This window comes from Podarcis filfolensis (genome assembly GCF_964270895.1).
Source record: "Podarcis filfolensis genome assembly, chromosome: 2".
NCBI lineage: Eukaryota > Metazoa > Chordata > Lepidosauria > Squamata > Lacertidae > Podarcis > Podarcis filfolensis.
Window position 1 is genome coordinate 92,699,647 of NC_139605.1, and position 22,418 is coordinate 92,722,064.

General features: G+C 43.3%; 2 protein-coding genes across 13 annotated transcripts in view; one reads left to right on the plus strand and one right to left on the minus strand.

Annotated features, from left to right (window-relative positions):
- Positions 1–1,804, minus strand: part of SPAG9 (sperm associated antigen 9) — an 81,958-nt gene extending 80,154 nt beyond the window's left edge. For 2 of the 4 annotated variants that reach the window (XM_083598082.1, XM_083598080.1), the window contains exon 1: positions 1,207–1,712. In XM_083598082.1, coding sequence (XP_083454208.1) covers positions 1,207–1,512 — 306 coding nt within the window. In that variant the 5' untranslated portion in view covers positions 1,513–1,712. Of the gene's footprint in view, positions 1–1,206 lie in introns of all 4 variants that reach the window. The other 2 variants (XM_083598081.1, XM_083598083.1) reach the window with 2 other exon arrangements.
- A 29-nt stretch (positions 1,805–1,833) lies between these two features.
- Positions 1,834–20,849, plus strand: LOC310755446 (nucleoside diphosphate kinase A 2-like). 9 transcript variants are annotated; one of them, XM_083598332.1, is made up of 6 exons: positions 1,834–5,645; positions 6,500–6,719; positions 13,484–13,619; positions 14,647–14,748; positions 18,519–18,631; positions 20,141–20,849. In XM_083598332.1, exons 3-6 carry the CDS (start codon positions 13,491–13,493, stop codon positions 20,256–20,258), a joined length of 462 nt encoding a protein of 153 aa, XP_083454458.1. In that variant the 5' UTR covers positions 1,834–5,645; positions 6,500–6,719; positions 13,484–13,490; the 3' UTR covers positions 20,259–20,849. The 9 variants fall into 9 exon arrangements, with proteins under 9 accessions (XP_083454458.1, XP_083454464.1, XP_083454465.1 ...); XM_083598338.1 differs by lacking the exon at positions 6,500–6,719 and having other exon boundaries at positions 1,842–1,945; positions 4,731–4,896; positions 20,141–20,711; XM_083598339.1 differs by lacking the exon at positions 6,500–6,719 and having other exon boundaries at positions 1,897–1,945; positions 20,141–20,711.
- Positions 20,850–22,418: the final 1,569 nt, after the last annotated feature.

The following is a 22,418-nucleotide window of genomic DNA, read 5'->3' on the forward strand; positions in this document are numbered from 1 at the left end:
ATCAGTAATATTATGAACAGTGGTATCTACCCATTTTCTAAAAAGCGCACAATTTGATAAGTAACAAAGGCAATAACATGATACGGTAGCAACAAAGTCTAAAATGTGATATAAATAATGTGGCACTCACCACTGATGTTTAAGATGCTGACTTTTCAGTGAAGGACTATTTGGTTACACCACCTGTTGCTTTAACTGACATTTTCATCCATCAGTCCTGAAGACAATCACTGTCCAATTCCAGGGAGTACAGACTATCCACATCTTAGGCATTTATCTAGGCTTCATGTTACATGATTAACATGTGACAGCTACCCACTAAGGAAGTTAGCATGCTGCCCCAGAGAAGGGGAGCGTTGAAAACAATACAAGGAACCTTTCAGAAGTCCAGGCATTACTACAGCGTAAGAATCACCTTGGCCAGAATTCTAGAGTTTAACAGCAGCCCAACCAATTCCATGAGGAAGCTCCCAGGCAAGATACTAAAGCCCTGCCACATCACCCTCTGCTCCACACAAAACAGCATTTATCCTCTGAGTTATGGGACATACCAGGCTCTCTTGCAGGTTCTCACTCTGGCAGCTTCACACCACTGTCACTGTGTCAGCCTGCTCCCTCAGCGTTTTTCTTCCACTTATGTCCACTTCCTTCCACCCCACTTGCATTGACATAAGCCACTTCCATGGGGGCTCAATGCTGCTACAGTGATACCTCGGGTTAAGTATTTAATTCGTTCCGGAGGTCTGTTCTTAATCTGAAACTGTTCTTAACCTGAAGCACAACTTTAGCTAATGGGGCCTCCCGTTGCTGCCGCGCAATTTCTGTTCTCATCCTGAAGCAAAGTTCTTAAACCGAGGTAATATTTCTGGGTTAGCGGAGTCTGTAACCTGAAGCGTATGTAACCTGAAGCGTATGTAACCCGAGGTACCACTGTACTTCTTTGTGTCGTCGTCCCCCAACTGCCACACCCAAACCTGCACCAGCGAAGTTGACTCATCTCCCTCCCCAAAACTTTCATCCTCCCATCCCGCCAACACCCCCGGACGCCACTCCTCCGAAACACATACACATCCCCCTCCTCATTTCTTTTTCTTCTTCTCTCTCACGTGCGGAAGCGGACCCCCTCCCCTTGGGACCCTTCCTGGCGGCTCTGCAGCAGCAGCAGCCCCCCGCCCCGCTCCTTCCCACCTCCTCCTCCTCACTCACCTCCTCGGCCTGCTTCCGCAGCGCCTTCTCCCGCTCGTACTGGGTGAGGAGCTGCTCGTTGTCGTCCCGCAGCAGCTCCAGCTCCACGCTGGTCTCCTGGCTGTGCGCGCAGACCGAGTCCAGGTTCTCCAGCACGGCCACCACCAGCGGCATCAGCTCGGCCACCACCTCCTCGTCGTAGCGCCCGATGAGCCGCTCGAACTCGCGGTAGATGGAGCCCGCCAGACCCGACACCCGCTCCGACATCATGGCCGGGCCGGGGCCGCCCGGGTCCTCCTGGTACACCACGCCGTCCGCCAGCTCCATGGCCTCGCAGCGCAGGGCAGCACGGGCCGGCCGAAGAGGAGGCGAAAAGCCCCTGGCAGGAGAAAGAAGAAGCAGAGGAGGAGCAGCAGCACCGCCCGCCCGCCTGCCTCCCTCTGCAGCGGGGCCTTGATTACAGCTCAGCGCGAACAGGAGGGAAGCTTGGGTGACAGGCGCGCGGCACTGACCTCACCCACGGCGCCGGAGTGGAGGGAGGGGGCGCGGGGCAGTGACGTGTGTCGGTGGGCGGAGGCACTGGCGCCCCCGAGTATTCGAAGAATTGGGGCGAGGGGCGGGGCTAAGGCTGATTGACGTGTGGTGAGCGTGGGACTGGGCGGGGCCCCAGGACACGGGCGTGGCCGTGGCGCTGTCAGTGAGAGGGAAAATAGGGCAACGAGGGAGGCTAGGCCTCCTCTGACATCCTCAGGTCCAGCCGGTGGGTCTTTTTTCTTCAGGCGCAAGCGCCACAGGGAGGTTTCCATCCACATAAAGAGTGACAAGAGCGTTGTGGCACCGTGAGGACTGGTCTAGGATGATGACACGACAGCCCAACTTCCTCAGATGCAATCCTAAGCATGCTTCTTTGTATATAATGAAAACCTATTTATACTGGCTTTTGACCCCTTGCAAGGGGATCCCAAGAAGAAAACAAAATAAGATTTTTTCACATTGTGTATGTGTTATGTTGTCGTGTATGTTAATATATTTATTGCAGGCAACTAAGAAAATAAGAGATATTCAAGTCTGAAAACATTTCAGCTTCTGCTTTCTCCGGTTGCTCCGATGGGAATTAAAGGGTGCTGCCAAAAGGAAAATACAAAGAACTGTAGAACTGGAAGGGACCCCGAGGATCATCCAGTCTAACCCATTTTCAGTGGAGGTGGTCTGTGAGGGGATTGAACCCACGACCTTGGCGTAATCAGCACCACACTCTTAACCAACTGAGCTAAATGGAACGAGTAAATTAAAAACCATTAAAAGTCCAGCAGAATAAAAAATGTTTTTTGTTGCCTGCCTAAATGTAATCAGGTAGAGGACCGGTCTCATGTCTTTGTAAATGGTATCACTGAGTTTAATTATTCCAAGGTAAATGTGGCTAGGATTGCAGTAACCCTCACAATGTGTGTTTAGCCCACACTATTTATACATCATCATGTGTATACCACACTATAGAATGATGTTTTGAAAATAAAGGTCTCAGCCCCAAGGTGCTTGCAATATATGTTTTGACACTGGGGATGAAGAAGGGAGAAAAACAAAATTAATGAGGAATGAATGTGAGGAAAATTTGGTTGGGGTTCTTTTGGCTCCTTTTGGTTGGGGTTAAAACAACAGATTCAAGAGAAAGTGGGATGATGTAAGAAACAATGAAAATCTATTATGCTCTAAAATGTCAGAGGGCAAAAGAGAAAGGTACTAAAATACAGTTTACAGGATTTTATAAAGTATAAACAGCCAAGAACAGGAATGAGCATAGCCTGTAACTTGTTAAAAACATTTACAACTGTTGTCTGTGAAGAAAATGACATGTGCTAAACGGAGTGGAGAAAAAAGCCTTTTGGACTTCTGGGGAAAAGAAGAACAACAAGAAGAAGACATATCTGTCTTTTTATTATTATTATTCAGAAGCAGCAGTGGTAGCAACAGAGAAAGGAAAATGACGGGTGTGTCCAAACTTAAGTCTTGTGATGTTCTGAATGCATTCCAGCCACTAGGTCAAGTCTGTCGCATGGGCGTGAAGCAGAGATTATGTATGTGGCAATTTCGCACTGTAGTCGGATTCTGCTTCCTTATTGCCTCTGCTGGAAACTTCCTGTGAAAACAAAACTCAGAAGTGCCAAAGGCATTATAGCCAAAACAAATTATGGTACTGATGCTGCAGAGAATTCTTTTGGGCAACTGGCGAGCTCAAATAATTTTTTTTTGTTTTTGTTTTCTTGAATGTTGAAATCTCATTCTCTAACTCTCTTAAGTTTGCTTAAGTCTTTTAAACTTTAAAGTAACCAATAGACTTTCTGACAGCTAGGATTGACTTTGTCAATATCATGGGTAGGCAAACTAAGGCCCGGGGGCCGGATGCGGCCCAATCGCCATCTAAATCCGGCCCATGGATGGTCCAGGAATCAGCATGTTTTTACATGAGTAGAATGTGTCCTTTTATTTAAAATGCATCTCTGGGTTATTTGTGGGGCACAGGAATTCGTTCATTATTATTTTTTTCAAAATATAGTCTGGCCCCCCACAAGTCTGAGGGACAGTGGACCAGCCCCCTGCTGAAAAAGTTTGCTGTCCCCGGTCTATATTAATGTTTGTGAAAGCAACAACATTTATTATATTAACAGTTCACATGTGTTGGTGATTTGAGCTCCCTCTACTGGTCCTGCCAGAGCACTGGATATTCATATTTTTGCTTTTCATTCAATACAGTATGTTTTTCATCACTGAATAGTTACATTTTCAAGGGAAATATCTGTAGAGCATGAGAGAAAACCTAAAAAGGGAAAATGGCAACTACCTGGCTTTCTTGAAATGCCACAAACTGACCAGAAGGATATGGGTGGGGTAGGCAGTAAAAAAAAAAAGTGCAGGGAACCCAATTTGATGTTACTACAGGCCCATTTATGCTTAGGCTTTAACTTACTTAAAGTAATGCATCACTTAATAAAGCTGCCCCAAGCTCTTTCAATGTATGTATAAAGTAAGCATTACGGTTCCCCAAGAAGACATGACATTAAGAATCAAAGAGGCCAAGTAACCAAGTGATATCCAATATTGCCTTCACAGACCTGCCCTTCCTCTGTAACTCTCCCTGCAGCCCCAAATTATTTTCTCTAGACTGTCCCCCAACCCTCCAGATCAGCTTTGCAGGGCATGTGTGGTGCTGCAGTAGGGAGGAGAGGAAAGGGGAGTTCTTCTAGTAGACAGACATACTTGGATATTACCCTTTGCCTGCAACAACCCCAGCCAGCACACTCACCTGGAACAAAGTCCTATTGAGTCCAGTAGGGATTACCTTTGAGTAAATATGTACTGTATAGGATTGTGTTGTCAACTTTTTTACCCAGGAGTGGTTTTTTGGCTTCATTGGCACTAAGTTCATGCCAATTTTAGCATAGTTTTATTATTTAATAGTGAAGCACTTTAAAAAGCTATGAATACATAAATGTTGCTCAAGGCTTATATTCCATCTAATCAAAAAGTGTGGCTTTTTCAATCATCAGCAAAGGACCCTAGTTTCACTTGCATCATGAATCAAGAGTAGAAAACAGGAAGGTCTAGGTCAGGAGGTGGAGAATGGAATCTTTCATAGGTGGAGAACTTTTAAAGTTAAATAAGGCTGCTACCCTAAACATGCCTACTCAGAAGGAAGTCCCTTTGAATTCCCAGGTAACATGAACACAGATTTCCAAATAGGTTGTATATTTTTTTTCTGGGTTTTCATTTCTGATTCAGCATTAAGGGGAATTACTTATTTAACAAAATTTATACACAACTTGATTGTAAGCAGGCATCTAAGTGGTTTACAAAAATATAGAATAAAAATAAAATTATTGGTAAAAAAAGTTTAAAAGATATTTTAAAGCAGGCGTCCTCAACCTCGGCCCTCCAGATGTTTTGAGACTACAATTCCCAGCATCCCTGATCACTGGTCCTGCTAGCTAGGGATCATGGGAGTTGTAGCCCAAAAACATCTGGAGGGCCAAGATTGAGGAAGCCTGTTTCAAAGCATTAAAATAATATTAAAATCCACAGTAGCTTCAAAAGCTACTTCTACATCTCTGGATAGTCTGGCCTAAACAAAAATGTTTTAAGCAGGCACTGAAACGGATACAGCACAACTGCCTGCCTGGTATCAGGGGTACAGTTAGACAACTGTAGCTGTAGTACTTCTTACTCTCAAGCAATGAAGCTGCTGGTTTCAAAAACTAAATATGAGTTGCAGTGGTATCAATGGCCTCAAGTGCATGTTCAGCAGAGTTTTCTGCTCACAGTATTGCTGCTTGACAAGGCTTAAAAAATCAACAGTGAGGGAAGTGAGGGATGGAGAACAACCTTGTACATATTTCTGCAGAAGCAGCAGTTGGAAAAGGGGATTGAGGAAGCACCAATGTGCTCACACAATAATCTAGGGTTATGTGTAAATTACCTTCGATTCTTGCCTTTATTTCATGTACCGTATTTTTCGCCCTATAGGACGCACTTTTTCCCCTCCAAAAATGAAGGAGAAATGTGTGTGCGTCCTATGGGGCGAATGCAGGCTTTCGCTGAAGCCTGGAGAGCGAGAGGGGTCGGTGCGCACCGACCCCTCTCACTCTCCAGGCTTCAGGAAGCTATCCGCAAGCCTTGCAAGCCCAGCGAGAGGTCCCGCGGGCTCGCAAGGCTTGCGGGCAGCAGCCTGCAGCCCACAAGCTCGGGGGACAGCGGGGAGGCGCAGCGCTGCCACCCCGCTATTCCCCAACCTGGTCTGGAGGCTGGCGGGGGGGAGAGAAGCAAGCTTGCTTCTCCCCCCCCCCCCGCCAGCCCCACAAGCTCGGGGGATAGCGGGGAGGCGGAGCACTCGGGGGACAGCGGGGCAAGCTGCCCCACGGAGGCTAGAGAGGCTGTCCCTGAAGACAGAAGAGGGAGACGGAGCGCTCTTCTAGCTTGGGGATGGCTGTGCAAACCTGGGGGGGAAATAAAAATTTTTTCCTTGATTTCCCCCCAAAAAAACTAGGTGCGTCCTATGGGCCGGTGCGTCCTATAGGGCAAAAAATACGGTATATAGTTATCAATGCTGTGCTATAAAAGCCATTATTGCATTTTCCACTAGAGAGCAGCAAAGACTTGCAATTTATTTACAGCACCATCCTATGTACGTTTACTCAGAAATGACATTTTGTTTGGTGAGCTTACTCCTAGGTAAATGGGTATAGGATGGAAGTATTATTGATTGATTGACTGACTGACTGATTGATTGATTGCATGTAATATCACCTTTTTATCCAAACAGTTCAAAGTGGTGTGGTGCTCCCCATTCCTCATTTAATCTGCAGAACAAGTCTTTAAAGTAGGTTAGACTAAGAGGCAGAGACTGGCCCAGTGTGCTTCAAGGCTGAGTCAGGATTTCAATCCTTGTCTCCAACGTCCTAGTCCCACACTCTAACCACTACATCACACCCAAACGCCTACTATGTAGTAGAATCCACAGGACTCCAAATAAAAATCAACAGGCATGGGGGTATATTAAATAACACTTGGAAGAAGTACCTTGGCATAATATGTTTTGGCTGGAGCTATAATGTGGCCTTTGGATTAATCACTTTTATTTTTCTTATTCACTCTCAGTAATGCATGCTGAACCTATACATAAAGACTTTCAATCCAGTATTTTTGCATGGGCATTTTGACATAGGTGACCGTAAGGCAAGAATAAAAGCTGTTATTAAAAATGTAATAAATTTGTGTTTGGAAATGGTTAAGCAACACAGGTAGAGTGTATTTTCAAGCTGATGGCTAGCAAGTTGAATATACCATTTGACTTACGACTTTTAGATCATTCGCACACTGGCAACAGTGAAGGAATCAGATTGGGAGAGCTCATTCCAGAGTATGACATTATCTAAGGATGCATATCATGAGGTTCAAATTATCTGGTATGTTGCATGTGCAGAGTCTCAGTGCAAGATTTAATCTTTAAGATCATAATCATGGATCAAGGTGCTTTCCTGGCAGTCATTCACAAGGAGTATTTAAGGACATCATGCTTGGGTATGTTGATCCTATGATCCCACTGTTCCAGGAGAAGGCCAGTGCACAATATTGTCCTAATCATATGCACTCCCAGCAGCAAACTAGAGACCAAGACAATATTGTTAGAAGGTAGCTATCAGCCACTCCCACAGGGTCCTTGGCATTATGTCAGTAAGAGCTGTTTGACAGTGGAACGAACTCCCTCGGTAGTTTGTGGACACTTCCTTGGAGGTTTTAAAGCAGAGGTTGGATAGTCATCTGTCATGGATGCTTTAGTTGAGATTTAGTTGAGATTCCTGCATTGCAGGAGGCTGGACTAGATGAGCGTTGGGGTCCCTTCCAGCTTTATGATTCTATGTCACCTCCAGTTACCCATGCAGAAAAAGTACCAATCCATGCCCAGTGACAGCATGGATGTCACTCCTCCCCACATACAGAACACAAGCACCATCCCTCCCACTAACAGACAACAGTGCCTCCCTCTCCAATGCCTGTCATCACCCAAAACTCAATAGGCTTCTGTGTAGAAATCAGAGGCTCCTCTGCCAGCAGCAGGAGTGACAACTTGGCCCCGCAATTGTGAGTGCCCGGGGCCGTGCATGCCAGTGCTATGCGGTGTGCATGGCCCTGGCGCCGAAATTTGCCGGTGCCCAGCCCCTTTATGGGGAATTTTGTGGGTGCTCGGGCACCCAGGGCCCCAGGGAGCTGGCACCTATGGCCAGCAAAGGGTTCAAAATGTGTTGGAGCCGGCATACAGCTTCCGGGTCATGTGGCCAGCATGACTAAGCTGCTTCTGGTGAACCAGAGCAGCGCACGGAAACTCCGTTTACCTTCCCGCCAGAGTGGTACCTATTTATCTACTTGCACTTTGACATGCTTTCGAACTGCTAGGTTGGCAGGAGCTGGGACCGAGCATCAGGAGCTAACCCCGTCGCGGGGATTCGAACCGCCGACCTTCTAATCGGCAAGTCCTAGGCTCTGTGGTTTAACCCACAGTGCCACCCGCGTCCCGCTTCCACATAGATAATGCTAATAACATTGCACATAGCATGTCTGCTCCAATTCAGCAGTAAAGAGCAGGTTTCATGGGGAAAGCACTGGGGCCAAAAAATAATAATTTAAAAAGTGCTCAGACAGGGAGCTTTAAAGCACAGACCTGTGCCTAGAAATGTAGCATGAAAGCAAGTCTGGATGACCCGAGATCAGGGGCAGGTCATGCTCTAATCCAATAATAGGTCATGCTGCCAGAATAAGCAGCAGGTGGCTTTCAGATAGGAGCTAATAGCCTTTCACTGCAGGAAAGGAAAGAGCAGAAAAAAATAAACAATGATTTCATTATGGTTGAAATGAAATGAGTGAAAACACATCTCTCTCCAAAAGTGACATGAAGGGTCTGTTCCCTCACAAGCCGGCTACCACATGGGCTGTGTACACACTATACATTTAAAGGACATTCTTTCCTTCAAATAATTCTGGGCACTGTATGTTGTGGGTTGCTGGGAATTGTAATTCTGTGAAGGGTAAACTACAGTGCCCATAATTCTTTGAGGGAAATATTGTGTTCCAAATGTGCTTTACAGGTATCATGTGTACTCGGCTTCTGACTCATACCTCTGTAACTTGGAAATATTTATGAAGGGTTGTATCCACTGCTTCCACTTCCACTTCCTCTCCTCTCCCTCACCCCACCCCACAATATCTTCCAGAATCTGCTCCAGAGGATCCCCAAGCCTGATTTTGGGGAGTGGGGAGCTGGAGGGTACAGGAGAGGAAGAAGATGAAGCACTCGATATGGCCCTCTTGGGTCTGAAGAGAGTCAAACTGCACAGTCTGCAATGGAAGACTGAATTTTGATCTGACTAGAAAAGAGGAGGCTCCTCCAAATTATTATTTATTATGTTTTTAGATATGCTGTAAACTGCCCAGAGTGGCTGGGGAAACCCAGCCAGACGGGTGAAGTATAAATAATAAAATTATTTATTTTTATTATTATTCCTTCAAATCAACCTGAGTTGAGGGACAGCTAAGGACCTCTACTGTACCATTGGAAATCTGTGAATACCATAAGTTATCAGGATTTGCTTGCGCTCTCCGCATAAATAGGATTTATTTCTAAAAGGGTGCTTTGGTGCCAATGGCAACTTCAGTGGGGCATGGATTTCTTCAGGACCACAGTGTGTAGGTGGAAATGGTTAATCCCCACCTCCAGAGCAACTGGGAAAAATGCAGGATACAACTATGGTAAGCAAAAGCAATAAGGATTCTTTTTACAGATCTGGGTGAAAAATACTGACAGATTATTAGAAATGGGAAGTCTGCATTTAGGAAAATCTGCCATTTTAGGTTTTTCTCTCTGTTAAAATGATAGGAAGGAAATATGTACACTGGATGCACAGAGAGAGAGAGAGATGGTGGTGACATTACTTTTATTAGTAGGAACAGCCACACTGAAAATGCTGGTACTCGTGTGTCTGGAATCACAGCTTGGGTGTTAAAGGGCAGAGGATAAAAGGATCAAGGGCAACCACAGGAAGGAGAAAAAAAAGCCAAGGATCAATCCAATTATTGGATTAAAAGACAAATGGCAAAAGGCTGAAGTACAGTACAAATAAAGAAGCAAGCAGCGAAAGGATAAATGAGGTGAAGATACTAAAATTATATCAATACTATGCAATGTGGAAAGGTGACAACAAACAGCTTGTGAGGATGCTAAAGACGGAATAGAATCCTGGTCATTCAGGGTGCTCCCAGGCTGCTAGTTTTGAGTGGGATTCAAGAACATGGCAGCAAATTAAAGTTAATATAGTGCCTTTGCTCAACAAACCTGCTTCCCTCCAAAACTTTTTTCTCTCTCTTTGCAATAAGGAAAGTGATGGGGAAATGCACTGAAAGTATGAAATAACAGTTGCTTGACATAATGTTTTATTGTAAGTTGCTTTGGGTTGCACTGGGAAAATAAAGTAAATAACAACTTAATTAATTAATCTATTAATGGCATATAACCTCCCTGCAAATGCATCAGACTGCATGATCAATAAATAGCTGATGTTGTCTAGTCTCTTCACAAACTTTGTGTGTGGGGAGAAAATCAGGATGAAAATACTCTCTAGTAGGACTGACAAACCCTTGGGGCCAACCTGAAGTCCTGAGGATTACCTGGCTGCTCCCCCATCCTGGGTAACAGTGGGAAGGCTTGAAACTCCAGGTGGGCGAGAATGCCTTTAACATATCATTATTGTTCTTCCTTCTATGTGCTGTAGAGGGAAGTAAGGGGCAGATGGGGCTGGTCAATCTGGGAAGGTGGCCCATCCAGGAAAAGGAAAACTCTGATCCTAGACCTCCGCTGCCTTGCAGGATATCTTTGGGAGAAGAAAATGCAAAGGAGTAAAGCCTACACAAATCTGGAGTGGAGTCCCCAATTTGGTTGGATGGTGCCTTGTACAGCTCCTGCTGCAAATCCTACAGCCAACTAGTGCCCAAGCATATTGCTGTGCTTTACTTTGGACCATATCAACGAGGCCAGCAGGGACAGCCCAGGACCTCCATACACACTATTCCGAGAACACGTTTCCGAGCACAATTCCAAGTGTTGGTGCTGACCTTTAAAGCCCTAAATGGCCTCGATCCAGTATACCTGAAGGAGCGTCTCCACCTCCATCGTTCTGAGGTCCAGGTCCAAGGGCCTTCTGGCGGTTCCCTCACTGCGAGAAGCCAAGTTACAGGGAACCAGGCAGAGGGCCTTCTCGGTAGTGGCACCCACCCTGTGGAACGCCCTCCCGCCAGATGTCAAAGAGAAAAATAACTACCAAACTTTTAGAAGACATCTTAAGGCAGCCCTGTTTAGGGAAGCTTTTAATGTTTAATAGGTTATTGTATGTTAGTGTTTTGTTGGAAGCCGCCCAGAGTGGCTGGGGAAACCCAGCCAGATGGGTGGGGTATAAATTATTATTATTATTATTATTATTATTATTATTATTATTATTCCAGCTTTGCGCCTGGGGAGTTTGTTGCAGTGCTGCTAACTTCACCCCCAAGGCTCTCTCAATTGTCTGTCTCAAGACAGATGGATGCCAGCAATCCAGTCTGAGAAACTTGTGGAGCAGTTTCTGAAGCCGGCGGCAGATGGCGCCCAAAGCGCCAGGATGTTGTCCCTGCTTTGCCAATAAGCTGAAGACCTAAGGCAGCTAATGGGTATGGTGAGAAGGGAATGTACCTGAAGGAGTCCCACTGTGAGGCTGGGCTGTAGCCAGGCTGGGGGCTGTAGTAGCGACAGTGTTACCACAGCCACCAGCACGAGCGGATTCACAACGGCAGGCAGACAGGTACGGGTGCACAACTGGGTGGGAGGCATGGCTCAAGGAGCCCCAGGATGCTGGGGGAAAAGACGGAGGTGTCTCAGAGGTCATAAGGTGTGGCAGAAGCAGCAGTGCTGCAGAAGATGTCAGAAAAGGGATGTGGATGACAGCGTGAGATGAAGGCAGGAGAAGGCTTATGGAATTAGTATACTTAGAGGACAGTGTGTAGGCATTTGAGGCAGGCAGGGAAGGGTATCTAGCAAGCACATGGGCATTTGAGAAGTCTCTGGGGAAGCGAAGTTCACCTTCGAGATCACCATGCCCCATATAGGCCTGGTCAATCACTTCAGTCTGCAGAACTAGAACTGTTACAGGTGACACACTTCAGAACTCTGCCCACTGACCACAGGTAGGTGCCTTAACTGTGCTCTTTTTGGCACATGCTTAAACCATATGTTTAGGCAAGCCTATCCAGATATGTAGAATGTTGACAAGTGTTTAAACCTTGTTTTTAGCTTACTGTTGATTTTAGTTTTTTTAATGCTTTAAATGTTTTCAACTGTTTTTACTGAAAATTTAATTGTCTCATTCTTTTTGGAAACTACTTCAAGAGATTTTTTTTTTTTACAGTCAAGCAGTACAGTGGTACCTCGGGTTAAGTACTTAATTTGTTCCAGAGGTCCGTTCTTAACCTGAAACTGTTCTTAACCTGAAGCACCACTTTAGCTAATGGGGCCTCCTGCTGCAGCCGCACTGCCGAAGCCCGATTTCTGTTCTTATCCTGAAGCAAAGTTCTTAACCTAAAGCACTATTTCTGGGTTAGCGGAGTCTGTAACCTGAAGCGTATGTAACCCGAGGTACCACTGTATCTATTTTTTGTGAAATGAGTAAATAATGCAATGCAGTACAATAATATAACTATAAGAAACTCTTGCTATTGAAGCTGTAGCAGGGATAGGGAACCTCTCATCAGACTCAGCCAACATAGTTAGTGGTCACAGGGGCTGATGGGATTTGGAGTCCACCGACCAATGAAGGGCCAAAGGTTCTGTATCCTTGATATATATAGGGACTGGAATGGCCATCTGTAAGGGAAGCTATAGTAGAGCATTTCCTGCGTACGGGGTTGAACTAGATGACCTTTGAGGTGTATCTCTCTCTATCCTATGAAAATGTGCACTTTTCTGAAAAGCTCTTTGAAGTTTAACATAATAAATATAATTTAGTAAGTATATCAGAAACATGTAGCCTATAAATGCTTACAAGGTTGCATACTGTTTACAGTAAAATAACTATTATCAATCAATCAGTAAAATGTACAAAAACTTGATCTGTAACTACTCTGATCCTAAAAACACCAAACTGAAAATTAGGTTTCTGTTAGTTTCAGTTGGTACGAACAGTGAAATACATAATCCTCATTCAGGCATTAGGTCTTATATGCAATATGGCCCCTCTGTATTACTTGGAAAGTGAAATTGCCATGTTTCAAGTTGAACAATTGTAATTAGTATCTTGGGCCTTGTGGGGGGATAACTTTCACATTTATCTGCTCAGTGTCGTAATTTTGTTATGAGAACATATGGAAATGCCTGTAAAACCAGATAAAAGTTATGAACCAGGCTATATCCATATCTCTGTTTCTGTGTAAATTGGAGTACACCTGTAATATAACTCCTTTCTAACTGACTGTAATGTTTCTATATTCTTCAGTGCTAAACTGACTGTACATGCAGCTATTTGGCACATTTGTGGGACCACTGCTGTTCTGGTTATCCTCTGATGTAAGATGAATAGTGTGTGTACACTGCGCCTAATCCACTTAACTGATGGGTTGTCCTCAGTCTAATACTGCATAATGCTGCAACAGACTGAGACTTTTTAAACCCTCCAGACTTTTGCCATAGCAGGATTTAGATCTTGATCATATCGCTGCTTTCCTATTGCAGTAGGACAATGGCTTCAGTTGCTGAGCGGACTTTCATCGCCATCAAGCCTGATGGAGTACAGCGGGGCTTGGTGGGAGAAATTATCAAGCGATTTGAAAGGAAGGGATTCAAACTGGTAGCCATGAAATTCATGCATGTAAGTTTCTGTCGAGGTATTGCCAAGCATTGTTATTCTGTTGCAGAATTGCCATGCGTTGTTTATCGGTCTGTTGTGTCAAAGCGGACTCTGAACAGAAATAAATTTGAAGTAGTCAGTTTTGAACTGCAGCACATTGCAGCCTCCATAGCTACGACCCCAAGGAGAGTCCACAAATAGAGGTGGCTGGGTTGATGACCTGTCGATCAACCTATACATACCCCTCAGCAGTACATAGCATAATATCCAGTTCATTGCACACAGAGTGCATTATGGTGCAATGCCTAGAGCCCTGGCCAAGGGTGGTGTAGTGGTTAGCATGTTGGAGAGACCTGGGTTCAGACCCCCGATGAGACATTTGTAGTGACTACAATCATTTGCATAGCTACCTGGGGGAAATCTCCATTGAACTCAGTGCTGCTTACTTCCGACAGCATAGGTTCAACTTGTAAAACTCATTGAACTGTAACTTTAATTAGGAATGCAAACAGTTTTGCAAATAAATTTTTCCATTGATACTGCTAGCACGAAGAAGGCACCCCTCCAAGGAAGAAGTACCCCCCGAAAAAAAGAAAGAAGAATCTGGTTGATTCTCAGACTTCCTCTATATTAATCCTTATTCACTGACTTCCTCTACATTAATATAACTTTCCGGTAATATTTTGGATCCTTTCCAATATCTAGCAGAAGGTAAAGCCACGCTGAGTACTCTAATTTTAGTAAGCAGCTGTCCTTAGTCAGAAAGGTGTGTCCTTAGAGGTATATTTTAAAGTTAATGCTTCAGATTTTCTTGGGAGGTGCAAATACGTTGTTCAATTAACTTGAGTGGAAATCATCTTGCTGAATGAACCAAAATAAATATTGTTTAAAATCTGTACTAGTCAGCTAAACCAATATTCTAATAAAGTGCTAGGGCCAATATTTGACAAGCAAGCGTGCAATTTAAGGATTAATACTACTCTTGTAGTTAATTTTATTTGACATAAGATGCTCTTAAGTTCTTATGCTAAGCATTTTATTCCTGCAGGCCTCTGAAGATCTTCTCAGTGAACACTACAGTGACCTGAAGGATAGGCCATTCTTTGCTGGGCTAGTTAAATATATGCACTCTGGACCTGTTGTAGCCATGGTAAGTCTTCAGCAAATAACCTTTATTTCTTTAAAAAGCAAATGAACTTTATGCAGCAAGCACTGAGAAAAGAGATGCAGTTTGGTTGCATCTTCAGAATATATGCTATATGTATTCTTGTGGAAGGAAACAAAACAATATGATTGTTCTAAACCTCTGAATAATAAGAATAATAATAAACCTCTGATACTAATAATGGACAAGGCCACAATATCACTAAGAGCCTAACTTCTACATTTTTATGTGGAAGTGCTTCCATTCCTTAAATAGAATAAAAAGAGACCACTTTAAATAATGCCCAGATTCAAAATATGATTGACAAATGTAACACAATGTGATTGCCTAAATAGAAAGTAAAGTTCTAAGGAAAGACTGGCATTTTAATTTATTTTCAAATGGAGAATTTCAGGGTTAGCAATATTAATACTACTAATCATGATAATTAATTAAATTTGTATATCGTCCTCCAGCCAAAGATTGCAGGGCAATTCATGACACAAAAATACAAAATGAGAACACAAAACGCATAATGAAAACAAAAACCAACCAACAACGCCCTCCCACAAACGTGTTCAAAAGGGCATGGAATGTTAATCAGCCAAAGGCCAATTAATTGATCTAATTGTAACCCCAGATCTTTGAAAGGTTGGCAAACTATGGCCCCATTTAGATAACCACTATTAGAATCTTATCGTCACATAGCAATGAAATAAAAATAAGCAATGATCATAGCAACTACACAGGTTACATGTACAAAACTGCACTGTTGCCTTGGGATAACTCCCATCGTCCCATAGCAATTGGTCGTTAAAAGTAGCAACTGTGCAGCAATATTAACGAGTGTAAAAAAACCCCTCCCAACCCTCTATCTTCTTCTAGATGAGCAAGGCCTGCGAGAATTACTGTACAAAAATAGCTGCCTTCCCTTCAGTGCTTTGTCCAAGCTCTGATGCTGTCGTTGTCACAGCATCTTGCTACCTGAGAGATGAAAACTGCATCTTATGCCCAGACCATCCTAGGCTCTGCCATCTCTCGGTTCTAACAATCTGTCCATACTTGATAATTCACAATGGATGCAGGCATCCAAATTATGACTGTGGGTGGGCATGGTGGAGAGGTGGAGGGACTCAAGAATATAGAAATCAGACCCAGCCACAGTTTATGTGCTTCTGTATAAGTCAAAGCGTACACCTGGAGTTAGTGGCCTGCCTGAATTAACAGTTTTTGAATGGAAATAGGAGGCAGTAGATCTGTAAATGTACTCTGGAATCTGCCTCTTACGTCTACATGTTCAAATTAACCCCAATCGTTTGGTTCGGATTCTACAAAATGGCACTGCCACTGTACAGTTCAATTCCTTATTCCCCCCCTCCTTTGTTGTAAAAGTGGATAAGCACCCATCAGCAACAAAAACTGCTGGCAGATTTGAGCAACATGTCTTCTTGCTAATTGTGAAACTATCTATCTGCTGAGCTCTTTAAGATTATATTGGAATAAAGCAATGAGTTTGAAAGGTGTTACAAGCAATAGGGGTTGGAAACAATGTCAAACATTTTTTTTTTCTTTAGCACTATACTTGCTTTGGCCCATAATGTAGTATTTTGCCTGTACTAGTTTAGAGAAAATGGGTGCTTTACTGTCTGATAAGAGGAAGAACAAACTTCCTTTGGATAAAATACACAAAATGAAAGGTTCACAAGATAGCAGAGCTTTTATGACATGGTGGTTTGTTTACTTTTCACACACACGTTATTTAAGGGACTATATGAGCACGTTATTTATGTTTGAGTGGTAATTGGAGAAAAATCAAAAATGTGTGTCTGACTTGTTAGCTCTCCATTGGTGCAATGGGGAAAACATTTGTTGCTTTGAGATTCTAAACTACGCCCACATTATGTTCAGAGGAGAGATGCAATGGAATGCCTGTGCAGTTGTACCTTGGTTGATGAACGACTTGGTTGACGAACTCAGACATTTTGGCTCCTGAATGCCGCAAACCCGAAAGTGAGAGTTCAGGTTTGCGAATGTCCTTTGGAACCTGAACGTCCGTTTTGGCTGTCGGCATTGTTTCCGGAGCCAATCGAAGGCCGTGCCTTTGTTTGCGAATGTTTTGGAAGTTGAACAGACTTCCGGAATGGATTCCGTTCGTCAGCCAAGGTACGACTGTAAATGTTCGTTTATGCATCTGTGGCCAGAGAGAGAGAGAGAGAAACGGAAGATGTTGTTCACTGTGTATCATTGTAAAATTTGTCACTTACTGGTTAGTAGGGATAATATGTTACACATAAGGTATCATGTTTTCTCTAGCAGTCCAATACAGTGGTACCTCGGGTTACAGACACTTCAGGTTATAGACGCTTCAGGTTACAGACTCCGCTAACCCAGAAATATTACCTCGGGTTAAGAACTTTGCTTCAAGATGAGAACAGAAATTGTGCTCTGGCGGCAACGGGAGACCCCATTAGCTAAAGTGGTGTCTCAGGTTAAGAACAGTTTCAGGTTAAGAACGGACCTCCAGAATGAATCAAGTTCTTAACCCAAGGTACCACTGTAGATGAGATAATAAAATTATCACACAAGTTGGGGTCCAATGTGTTGGGGATTGCCTCTGTTAAAATGTATCCCTCTACCTGAAAATTTGCATTTTTGTGATGGCTATTTGACTGGCTGACCCACCAACATACACAATGTGGCAGCACTCAGCCACAAAAGCAGAAGGGGATCCCCCCCGCCCACAGGCTACCAAATGAAACAGAATAGCTCATAGTCAGAGTAAACTGTATGGATGGAACAGATGGACCAGTGGTCTTGCTAAGTAAGAGCCAGCTTCATATGTTCCTGTGAGCAACACATTCATTCTGGCCATCTAAGTCCCATAAAAACCAGTGGGGCTTAAATGGGCATAATGCTATACAGTGGTACCTCGGGTTACATACACCTCGGGTTACATACGCTTCAGGTTACAGGCTCCGCTTACCCAGAAATAGTGCTTCAGGTTAAGAACTTTGCTTCAGGATAAGAACAGAAATCATGCTCCGGCGGCGTGGCGGCAGCAGGAGGCCCCATTAGCTAAAGTGGTGCTTCAGGTTAAGAACACTTTCAGGTTAAGAACGGACCTCTGGAATGAATTACCGGTAAGTACTTAACCTGAGGTACCACTGTACTGTACTTGGTTCTGGTCACAGTCCATACAGGCCCATGGAAAGCTTCAAAGTTTAATTAGTTACAACCAAATTCTATTAATTACAGCTGAGTCAAAATTTCTCGTAAGACATTTTCTGATAAATCTTCTGAGTTTGTTCCTTTTTCTCACCCTAGAAGAAGGCCACTTAATACCATTTCCCCAAATTTCCTCAAGCATTTTATAATGGCAGCCTTTTGTTTGTTTCACAACGTCCCAGAACTATGGATAGATAATCTAAGGAATTATGGAGGGTGTAAAATTGTGACCAGGCTACCAACCCAGAAAAAAAAAAGATTTAAAAAAAAGATTTAGGTTAAAATATTTAAACTGTGCTAAATTCCACTGCTAGTGGGAAGCCACACCCTTAAGCAAATGTTGGAGAATTTCTCCCCCTCCCCTTGGAAGAATTTTGTGAAATGGTCCCCTGCTTTTTCCTCTGTCCACTGATGGGGTAAATTCCGAGAGGCCATTTGCACACTGCTGTCTTATTCACACGGTGGTGGAGTTGGTGAGAATATTGTGATATACTGACTTTTACTCTTTTACTGCAACAATCGTTTTAATCTCAGTTCTTTGGTTGTTGAAGGTATGGGAAGGCCTCAATGTAGTTAAGACCGGAAGAGTAATGCTGGGAGAAACTAATCCTGCAGATTCCAAACCTGGCACAATTCGTGGTGACTTCTGTGTGCAAGTTGGCAGGTAAATTCCGAATTGTCGTCTTACAAAATGGAATTGCTAACTAGTTCTAGTATACATGCAGTTAGGATACAAATATTATATCTGTGCATTATTATTATTATTATTATTATTATTATTATTATTATTATTATTACTACTACTACTACTGTTATTATTATTACCGTACAGTACTTTTCTGTGTATTAGACGAGGATTTTTTTCGATGAAGTAATGTATAAAAATAGGGGTCATCTTATACATGGGTAGTTCAGAGGGGGAACGGGGGACTGGTTGCTGCCGCAAGCAGGGGATTGTCAGTGGCGGTAGTGCGCGTGATAAGTGTCTGCATCAAGGGCTTTTATTGATTGAGTGGGCGATAGGCAGCCTCTGGGGGCGAGCGGTCAGACGTTTCTTGGCTTCTGGAAGCGTTGTTTAGGGGGGTGAGTGAGCAATCCTCTCCTCCAAAAAAACAACCCTGGGCAATCCTCCCCCCAAAATGCTCAACAACTCTGTGCAAATCCCCCCATTTTATTAATTCTGAGTCCCCCAAAATAGGGGGCGTCTTATACACGGGGGCATGTTATACATGGAAAATTATGGTACTACTACTACTACAGTCGTACCTTGGTTTTCGAACAGCTTAGTTCTCAAACATTTTGGCTCCCAAACACTGCAAACCCGGAAGTGACTGTTCCGGTTCGTGAACTATTTTTGGAAGCTGAACATCCGATGGGGCTTCCACGGCTTCTGATTGGCTGCAGGAGCTTCCTGCAGCCAATCAGAAGCCACACTTTGGTTTCAAAACGTTTTGGAAGTCAAACAGACTTCTGGAACGGATTCCATTTGACTTCCAAGGTATGACTGTATTTTTAAAAAGACATTTGGAGTGTAAATTAATAGTTATGACCTGAACAGCTGGTGCTTCTCATAGTAGCTCCCCAACATTACAGCAAGCCTAACAAGCCCCTGCTTCTTTTGCCTTTTTCATTATCTCAGTGCCTGTATTTTCCATAGTTCGTCCTGCCACATTTCCTAATGCTACTGCATGTGATGGCCTTGGTTATGGAGAGAGGCTGGCCTGCTAAAAACATCAAACACTGCTGTTGTAGCACCTCAGAGTTCCTTTACAAAGAATACATTGTGCGATATTGTTTTTCCCTTTGAGGGCCATAGCCTTGTCTAACAAGTATCATTAGAAAAACTTTGGACTGTGGTTTAAATTTAAGACTTGGAAACTTTGCACACAGTTTAATATGCCCCTGTGGGAAATAAACACTTTGTCTTAGGAGGGTGCAAAGGAGTGGAAAAGAAATAGCTTGTTATAGTAGCAAACAGTTACTAAAACACAAGGGTTTCACGTTACATCCAGCAAAGACATTTCTCTGTTGCAGTATATGGAGTATATTAATATGTGGGGAGGGGTTATTGTCCATTTGTCAAAACATAACAGCCAATAAAACTATTATTTCTATGTTTTTCTGTTTGATTACCATAATGATCAAATTCTTTTCAACTTTATTGCCCTTTCAGAAATATAATTCATGGCAGTGACTCTGTAGAAAATGCTGAGATTGAAATCAACCTATGGTTCACACCAGAAGAAATTGTTGACTACACAAGCTGTGAGCACTCATGGATCTATGATTAAAAACTTGTGTATTCCTTTGTTATGTTTATCTGGAAACAGTTCCTACCTCCAATATCCTCTAAAATTGTTTCTCCAAATGCCCCGTGTGATTTATAAGTGTTCTTTGTATTTGTTGTGCTGACTGAAGGTTTTAACTAAACTGGAATATACTTTTATTCATTAGAAAAGTAAATGGGGTGAGGGCTGTTGAAGAAGAGAACACACTTTTGCTCTCCTTCAGCAGTTATCAAACGCACATGCTTAATTTTATTATATTTACTGTACTCAATGGAGTCAACCATTACTTTAGGTTGTTCATATTTATGAGTTTGCAAGATGAGAAGGGCTGTTTAGGGCAGCCCTGTTTAGGGAAGCTTTTAATGTTTAACAGACTATTGTATTTTAATATTTTGTTGGAAGCTGCCCAGAGTGGCTGAGGAAACCCAGCCAGATGGGCGGGGTATAAATAATAAATTATTATTATTATTATTATTATTATTATTATTATTATTATTACTACTACTACTACTACTACTACTATTATGAGAAGCTATTGTATACAAACCATTTGCCACTGAATACGTTACACAAGTGATAAATAACATACTCCTTGAATGGATCAGCAGAGTGGCTCTTCTGTTTCACCTTAAAATGCCAGGTCATGAATGCAGCAATGCAAATCATTACACTACAGTGTAATTTAAATATGGTAGAATCACAGCATATTGAATACTTATAGAATGTAATCTATTTGATTGATTGATTTCATAAAATTTATATACCACCTGATTATAAAAAAACCCCTCAAAATGGTTTACAAAAAGAATAAAGCAATGAAATTATCAGTAAAAACAATTATTTAAAACATACAAAAAATTAAAACCAGTAATAAACTAAAAACAGATTAAAACACACATCAACATTCTAGATATCTGGGTAGGTGCCAAAAGTGCACAGTGAATGTGCTTGTCTGATATCAATAGGCAGGGAGTTCCAAAGTGTAGATGCTGCCACACTAAAATATTGAGCACCAGTTCTACAGACTGAAGTGGTTGAATTGGCATATAAGGTGAACTTGCAGGTAGACTGGTCCCCAGTTGCTAAGGGCTTTATATACTAACAATGTGAACCTAGCCCGGTAGCAAACTGGCACTGAACACAGGTGTTACGTTCTGGCAAAGTCTCACTCTTATCAGCAATCCTGCAGCAGCATTCTGTACTAACTGCAACTTCTAAATCAGGTGCAAGGGAAGCCTCACAAGAGTACATTACAGTAATCCAGCCTTGAAGTAACCAATACCTGGACTACTGTGATCAAGCTTTCCTGGTCCAGGAATGGGTGTAGCTGTTGTACCAATTGCAGTTGGTAAAAGGCACTGAGGCTACCTGAACCTCAAGTGACAGAACTGGATTCAGAAGCACCCCAAAACTGTGAACCTCTTCCTTCAGGGGGTGTACAATCCATCCAGGGCAGGCAACTGACCCAATTTCTCAGACATGGGACTTACTCACCCACAGTGCCTCCATCTTGCCAGGGTCCAAGTTGAGCTTGTTTTCCCTCATCCATCTCACCACTGCATCCAAGCAACAGCCCAGAGCCTGTATGGCCTCTCCTAATTCAGATGTTATAGAGAAATAGAGCTGAGTTACGTTATGGAGAAATAGACCCTGCCCTAAAACTCCCAATGACTGCTCCCAGTGGCTTCATGCAGATAGTAAATAGCATTGGAAATAAGATGACGTCGTGTGGCAGCCCATAACATAGCTGCCCAGGGAGCCGAAAAGCACCTTCCCAATGCTACTCTCTGGACTCTGTCCCAAAAGCAGGTTTGGAACCACTAGAATACTGTGGTCCCAATTCCCATTCCCCAGAGCCAGTCCAGAGGGATTCCGTGGTGAATGGACAAGAGATCAAGAAGCAGAAGCAAGGTCACACTCTCCCTGTCCTGCTCTCTGCAAAGGTCATCCATCAGGGCGACCCAGGGAGACTCAGGCCCCTGACCAGGTATTTGTAACTGGCTGATAGTTGCTCTAGCCTAAGGGGTCCAGAGTCAATTGCTTTAGGAGCTGCCACACTTTAGGAGTTGCCCCTTTCAAGGCAGCAGGGACCATCCCTCATACAATGAAGTGTTAACTACACTCTAGACCCAACCAGTCAGCTGCCCTCTGCTAGAATTAGTA

What these genes read in the sequence shown, in the direction of transcription:
- LOC310755446 (XM_083598331.1), top strand. Translation starts at nt 9,428, where the DNA reads ATGGTTAATCCCCACCTCCAGAGCAACTGGGAAAAATGCAGGATACAA. An exon ending in CTGGACCTGTTGTAGCCATG is followed by an intron (nt 14,749 to 18,518) that starts GTAAGTCTTCAG and finishes TGGTTGTTGAAG; the next exon opens with GTATGGGAAGGCCTCAATGT. An exon ending in TTCTGTGTGCAAGTTGGCAG is followed by an intron (nt 18,632 to 20,140) that starts GTAAATTCCGAA and finishes TTGCCCTTTCAG; the next exon opens with AAATATAATTCATGGCAGTG.